Source organism: Dictyostelium discoideum, assembly GCF_000004695.1.
Source record: "Dictyostelium discoideum AX4 chromosome 2 chromosome, whole genome shotgun sequence".
Lineage (NCBI taxonomy): Eukaryota > Evosea > Eumycetozoa > Dictyosteliales > Dictyosteliaceae > Dictyostelium > Dictyostelium discoideum.
The window spans coordinates 7,561,177-7,568,676 of NC_007088.5; the positions used below are offsets into that span (position 1 = coordinate 7,561,177).

The 7,500-nt window shown below is 23.2% G+C and overlaps 4 protein-coding genes across 4 annotated transcripts in view; 3 read left to right on the forward strand and 1 right to left on the reverse strand.

Moving 5' to 3' along the window:
* The window catches only part of mybK (myb domain-containing protein), a gene marked incomplete at both ends in the record, with an annotated part of 2,858 nt that extends 1,488 nt beyond the window's left edge, over nt 1-1,370 (forward strand). Inside the window, one exon of the mRNA XM_637881.1 lies at nt 1-1,370. This exon is cut by the window's left edge and continues 1,090 nt beyond it. Coding sequence (XP_642973.1) covers nt 1-1,370 — 1,370 coding nt within the window.
* A 1,511-nt stretch (nt 1,371-2,881) lies between these two features.
* Nucleotides 2,882-4,594, forward strand: nramp1 (solute carrier family 11 member 1; the record flags this gene model as incomplete). Its single annotated transcript, XM_637882.1, has 2 exons — nt 2,882-3,079; nt 3,191-4,594. 2 exons carry the CDS (start codon nt 2,882-2,884, stop codon nt 4,592-4,594), a joined length of 1,602 nt encoding a protein of 533 aa, XP_642974.1.
* Nucleotides 4,595-5,302: 708 nt separating this feature from the next.
* DDB_G0276879 (hypothetical protein) lies at nt 5,303-6,154 on the forward strand (the record flags this gene model as incomplete). The annotated part of the gene is made up of 1 exon (XM_637883.1): nt 5,303-6,154. One exon carries the CDS (start codon nt 5,303-5,305, stop codon nt 6,152-6,154), a length of 852 nt encoding a protein of 283 aa, XP_642975.1.
* Nucleotides 6,155-6,608: 454 nt separating this feature from the next.
* Nucleotides 6,609-7,500, reverse strand: part of DDB_G0277115 (doublecortin domain-containing protein) — a gene marked incomplete at both ends in the record, with an annotated part of 1,149 nt that continues 257 nt past the window's right edge. The window contains one exon of the mRNA XM_637884.1: nt 6,609-7,382. Within this exon, the coding sequence (XP_642976.1) occupies nt 6,609-7,382 (774 nt within the window). The remainder of the gene's footprint in view (nt 7,383-7,500) is intronic.

Genomic DNA, 7,500 nt, shown 5'->3' on the forward strand with positions numbered 1-7,500 from the left:
TTAAACAATCAAAGGAATATATGGTTTTAACACCTGCTCAACAATTAATTTATAATCAACAAATTCAACAAAATCATTACAATCAACAAGTTATACTGAGACAACAACAACAAAAATTAATGGCAATATTGGAACAACAAAATCAAATGATAGCACAACAACAACAACAACAACATCAAATGCATCAACAACATCAAATGCAACCACAGCAACAACAACAACAACATCAAATGCATCAACAATCACCACAACAACCACAACAAATGGGAATGGGAGGTAACCCACCATCACTTGAAATGATATCACCAATGTCTGCTGTAATGAATGGTGTAACTAGTCCAATGAATCAAGGGATGATGAGTAGTAATAATGGTATGCCAACAATAACAACATCATTATCTGCAATTTCTCCAACCTCACCAATTGGTACAAATTTAAATATGTCCAATCCAACTACAACCACAGTAGCAAATGTCACCACCACCGCAGCCACTACCACCACTGCTTCATCATCTGGTAAAGAGGAGAAAGAAAAGAAAAAAGATAAAAAAGATAAAGATAAAGATAAGGATAAGGATGATGATGATAAAGAATCTAAAAAAGATAAAAAAGATAAGAAGGATAAAAAAGCAAGTAAAGAGAAAACTTCGCATTGGACATCCGAAGAACATAATAAATTTTTAGAAGCAGTTCAACAATTTGGTATTAAAGATTACCATGCCATAGCTAAATTTGTTCAAACTAGAAATCATCATCAAGTTAGAACTCATGTAAATACTTATTTAAAAAATCAAAAGAAAGCTGAAGCTGCAACATCTTCAACTCAAGTTAGTACTCCACAACAACAATTACCAATAGTTGGTACTCCACAACAATCTGTTGGTACTCCACAACAACAACAACCACCAATTGAACAAACACCACCACCACCACAACAACAACAACAACCACCACAATTAACACCAGAACAACAATTAGCTTCACAACAACAACAAGCAACATTACAATTTCAACAATATCAACAACCACAAGATCAACAACAGCAACAATATCAACAATATCAACAATATGATCCTCAACAACAACAACAACAACCACAACAACAACCTCCACCACCACAAACCACTCCCCCAAATAATGAAAATAATAATAATATTAATAATAATTTAGAAAACACTAATAATAACGATAATGGTAACAATAATAATAATGAATATAATAGTGGATTTGATTCAAATAGTGGGTTGAATGACGAGATGGGAATAGGATTATTTGGATCACCTGGTAATAATAGCAATAATAATTTAGGAATTTCCATTGAAGGTAATAATTTTGATGACAATCCATCAATCTCTTCCCCAGGTGTATAAAAATAAATAAAAAAATAAAAAAAATAAAAATAAAAAAAGAAATAGAAATAGAAATAGAAAACAAAAAATAAATAAAACAGTAAGAAATTAAATTCAAAATCAAGAAATTGAATTCAATAAAAAAATTAAAATAAATTGCAATTCTTTTATTATTATTATTTTTTTTTTTTTTTTTTTTTTTTTTAATGATATTTCTATTTCTATTTTTTTTTTTATATATTTTACTTTATTAATCAAAAAAAATTTTATTTTTTTATTTTTTTTCAAAAGCTTTTACTTTATTAATCCAAAAAAAAAAAAAAAAAAAAAAAAAAAAAAAAAAAAAAAAAAAATGAAAAAAAATTAAATAAAAATAAAAATAGAAATAGAAATAAAAATAAAAATAAAAATAAAAATAAAAATAAAAATAAAAATAAAAATAAAAATGAAAATGGAATTAATTTTTTTTTTTTTTGGAATTCAACTCCAAGCTTAATCTAAAGAAAAAAAAAGACGTAATAAATATCCTTCTTCTATAAAAATCTGTGAGAAAATATGGAGTGGGTTCTGTGGGAAAAATTAAAAAAAATTTTGATGATTTGTTTCCAACCAGGATATTGTGTTCCAAAAGGAACCATCTTAATCTTATGGAATGCACAATACCAAAATATCAGGGTGTGAAAATTGATTTTTTTTCAATTTTTTTTTTTATTTTTTTTTTTTTATTTTTTTTTTTTTAGTTTTTTTTAACAGATTTGAACAATTTATTATATTTTTTTTTAGTTTTTTATTTTTTTTATACTAAAACATAAATCCTTTATGTTTGGGTAAGTTTCACATATGTAATAATATATATTATTATTTTTGAAAAAACATTTTCTATTTTTTTTTATTTATTTTTTTATTTATTTTTATTCATTAAGTAGAGACTTCCCAAATTGGCAAAACTACAATTTAAATGATAATACTATAAAAAAAAAAAATAAATAAAAAAAAAAACAAATAAAAAAAGGAATAAAAAAAAAGGAATTAAGAACACCACATTTATTTTAAAGAAAGATGATAATTTTTAAAAAATTTTTTTTTTTTTTTAATAATTAAAAAAATAATGGTCCACCACACAATTTAATGTTTTTTTTATTTTTTTTATAAGTAATAAGATTTAATTGTTTTAAATTTTTTTTTTTTTTTTTTTTTTTTTTTTTTTTTTTTTTTTGGTAGTTATAATAATAATAAATAAAAATTTATAAACTTAATTTCTGTTTTTTTTTATCTTTTTTATTCAACAGATTAATTTCATAAATTTTTTTTATTTTTTTTTTTTTATTTCATTTTTTTTATAATTCTTTCATTTTTTTTTATTTATTATTATTTATTATTTAATAAAATAATAAACTAATAATAATATCCTTTTAAAAAAAAAAATAGATAATCAAAATAAAATCAATAAAAATAGCCACGAGGCATCAATTATTTTAACAGAGTTTGAATTAATTGAATTAAATACTGAAAAGATAGAAAATAATAAAAATATGACACCCAGAATTGAAAGTGAGGAATCTGCTCCTCTAGTAAATAAAAACAACAACAATAATAACGATAATAATAATAATAATAATGTTGATGAAGAAAACCCTTTAATAATAGAAAGTGGTATTCCAATTGAAGATTTAGAACAAAAAAATAAACCATATTTAATTAAAGTACCAAATATTGATAAACCAGATTCTGTAAGTTTTTATTTTTCATTTTTTTTTTTTTTTTTTTTATTAATAATAATAATAATAATAAAAATTATTTATTAATTTTTTATTTCTTTTTTTTTTTTAATTAAAAAAAAGAAATGGATAAATTTTAAAACATTATGGGCATTTACAGGACCAGGATTTTTAATGAGTATAGCATATTTAGATCCTGGTAATTTAGAGAGTGATATTCAAGCAGGAGCAATGGCAGGATATCAATTACTTTGGGTATTATTTTGGTCAACAGTTATTGGATTTTGGTTACAAATGTTAGCATCAAGATTGGGTGTTGTAACAGGTAAACATTTAGCTGAACATTGTAGAGAACAATATCCAAAGACACCAAGGCTATTGTTATGGTTAATGACAGAGTTGGCCATTATAGGTAGTGATATTCAAGAGGTTATCGGTACTGCGATTGCCTTGCAAATCTTATCGAATGGACATATACCATTATGGGCTGGTGTATTATTCACTGCAGCTGATACATTCACATTTTTATTTTTAGAGAAATATGGTATTAGAAAGTTGGAGGCATTCTTTTGCTCCTTGATTGCAATCATGGCCATTTCTTTTGGTGTAGAATACATCATTAGCAAGCCCGACCAAATTGAGGTGGTAAAAGGTGTATTCATACCATTATGCTCACAGAACAACATTTCCCAAGCTGTGGGTATCTTGGGGGCAGTTGTAATGCCACATAATATCTACTTACATAGCGCTTTGGTACAGTCAAGAGAAATCGATAGAAAGAGTGAAACTCAAGTAAAAATCGCAAATAAATACAATCGTTTAGAATCTGCATTCGCATTGATCATCTCTTTTATTATTAATCTATTATTGGTATCAGTTTTCGCTAAAGGATTCTATGGAGAAACTACAGAGATTGGGTTATCATCGGCTGCTGATTTCCTTATGGACAAGTATGGTAAGGTTGCAAAATACATTTGGGCAATCGGTTTATTTAGTGCTGGTCAATGCTCGACTATGACAGGTACCTATAGTGGTCAATTTGTAATGGAAGGTTTCTTAAAATTAAAAATCGCACCTTGGAAAAGATTATTAATCACCCGTTGTACCGCTATCGTTCCTGCTATGGTTGTTGCTATATTATCGACTTCTCATTTGGATTCTTTAGATCAATGGTTAAACATTTTGCAAAGTATTCAATTACCCTTTGCAGTGGTACCTGTATTATTATTTACAAGCTCTGAGAAAATTATGGGTTCAAAATTTAAAAATCATTGGTTAAATAATCAATTTGTTAGATTTTTATCACTATTAATCATTGCAATCAACATTTATTTAATTATCACTTTCTCAATGCAAATCTCTGAATCAGCTTGGATGATTTCAATAGTTTCAATATCTTTCTTTTTTTATTTCATTTTCATAGTTTATTTATCAATGGGTCAAGAAAACTTTAATTCTATGACTAAAAAAATCAAAAATTTATTTAATAATAATTCAAATCAAACTTATAATAATATTAATTATTAATAATTTTTTTTTTTTTTATTTAATTGATAAAAAAAAAAAAATTAAAATATTAAAATAAATAAATAATAATAATAAATATATAACTTTTTTTTTTTTTCTATTCAAATAATTATCTTTTTTTAATTTTTTTCTATTCAAATACACTAATAATTAATTTTTTTTTTTTTTTATATTTTAAATCTTTATTTTTTTTTTTTTTTATATTTTAAAATCTTTATTTTTATTTTTTAATTAAATAAATCTTTTAAAAAGTTGATAGTAATTGTTTTATTTGTTTTTTTTTTTTTTTTTTTTTTTGTTAATAATTTATATTTTTTTGTGAAGTGACACATATTATCTTTTAAAAGAAGCATTAATAATTAAATTATATTTTTTTTTTAAAAAAAACAAGTGGATATAAAAAGTTTTTTTTTTTTTATTAATAAAATCAAAAAAACAAACAAATATATTTTAACAACTAAATAAAATATTAAATATATTATTAAAAAAAAGAAAAAAAAAAGTTTATAAAAAAAAAAAAAAAAAAACAAATATAGTTTAAAAAAAAGAAATTTTCAATTAATTTTAAAAATAAAAAAATAAAATGAAAATTTTAAATTTAATTCTAATTCTTGCAATTTTAAATATTGTAATTGAATTTTCAAATGCAAGATCAAATGATAAAGAGAAATGTAGTTTAAAATTTATCCAGGAATTTCAAATGATGGTATGGGTAATATTTTAATAATTGGTAAACCAAGTAATCCAAAAAATGAAAGTAAAGTTTTTGTTTCTGGTGTTTATAAAATTCCAATGTTTTCAATGGGTGGTGATACAATTTCAAGAAAGTTAGATATCAATGGTGAAGTTTTAAATGGTGGTAGTAATTCAATGTCAATTAATTTATTTTATGGTTATTTACCAAAACAAAATATATATTATTTTAGAATGAATCATGCTGGTCAACCAGTATTTAGTATGTTAAAACCATCATCATCGTCAGAATTAAAACAAGTTTTTAATATTCATAATACACCATTTGTTCCAGCTATTAATGGTAATACATTCATTTATGGTGCATATGGTATTTATAGATTAAATAAATTACCAGAAGATGTTAGTGATGCTCAATTGTCAATTCAATTATATAAAGATCAAATTATTAATGGTTTATCATTTGATAGTGAAAATAAATCTGTAATTTATATGTCAACTTATCAAGGTACTTTCTTAAAGGGTGATATTAATTGTGTAAATTGTACAAAAGATCAATTGGAATTAATTGGAAATGATACAAATGCTCAATCAGTAAATGATTTATTAGTATATAAAGATATGATCTATTATTCTTACCCAACTGGTATTAGAGGTTTCCCGAAGAATGGAAAAGGTAATCCAATTCAATTAGTTTCAAATGAAAATGTTAATTCAATGATTCAATTAAATGGTAAAATTTATTTCTCAACAAATGATGGTTTAATTAAAACAATAAAATTACCAAATTCATCATCACCATCATCATCAACCTCAAATCAACTTAAAACTATTTTCAATAGTTCATATTACACCAAATGTCAATAAAAAAAATTTGTTTTTTTATTTGATTATTTTGTTTTCAAATTGTTTCAAAAAATAATAAAATAAATAAAATATATATTTTTTATAAATAATACATAAGAAACTATGAATACTTTAAATTTATTTTCCTTTTTTTTTTTTTTTTTTTTTTTAAATATATTATTTTATTAATATCAATTTTTTAATATTTATTCAATAAACATTTTATCCGCCAATTCTTTTTATTTAATAATATATTTTTTAATATAGTTTTATAGGTATAAATGAAAAAAAATTAAAAAAAAAATAAATAAAAACAAGAATGCCAAAGAAAGTATGGGTTATTAAGTATATTTTCCTTTTTTTTTTTATTTGCTCTGTTTTTTTTTTTTTTTTTTTTTTTTTTCAATAATATTTATACAATTTTATCCTCTAATTCTACAAATGATTTTATTTTTTTATTTTTTTTTACAATTTTTTAAAATATTTCTTGTTCTTGTGGTTTTTGTTGCTCTGAAGCTTGTTGTTGTTGTTCTTGTAATTTCTTTTGTTTAACATGTTCTGATAAAGTTGGAGAGAAATCCAATGGATTTAAAGTTTCACCACCTGCACAAACATAATATTCACCATCAATAATTTCTTCCATTGTCTTAACGAGTTTACCAGAAGAAGCTAAATATAATTTTCTGACTGGACCAGTTGGTAATTTAACTTGTTTTGAGAGTTGTTCTTTTAATTGATCATAAGTTTTAAATTTGGTTGAATGTACAGTTACACGTTCACCAGAATGATATCTATCACCATTTCTAAAACACATTATAACTTTAGCTTTCTCTGTCTGAACTGAAAATTTATCAATTGAATGAACTGCACTCTCTTTATATGCTGATACAACTGGTTTTTTAGGTGATTGTGCACTTGAAACTGATGGTGATGCTGATAGTGTTGGTTGTGATGTTGTAGTGGTACCACTTGATGATGTTGGTGTTGGTGTTGGTGGTGGAGGTACACTACTAACAAATGGTTTACTTGGTTTTGGTTCATCATCTTGATCGCTAACTTCTGCTTTACCAAATATATCTTGAATACCTTTTGGTATTACCTCTGTATTTAATGGTTCTGCACCACAACAAATATAATGATGTCCATCAACAAAATCCTTTATATCTTGAATTCTTTTTTTATCCATTGAATAAACTTTTTGTACATTTCCTGTAAATAATCCAACTTTTTTTGAAAATTCTAATTTTAACTAAATAAAAAAAAAAAAAAAAATAAATAAAAATAAATAAAATTTCCAATTTTAAAAAAAAAAATTAGTAATTTTCATTTATTTTTACAAATAAATAAATAAATAAATAAATAAATAA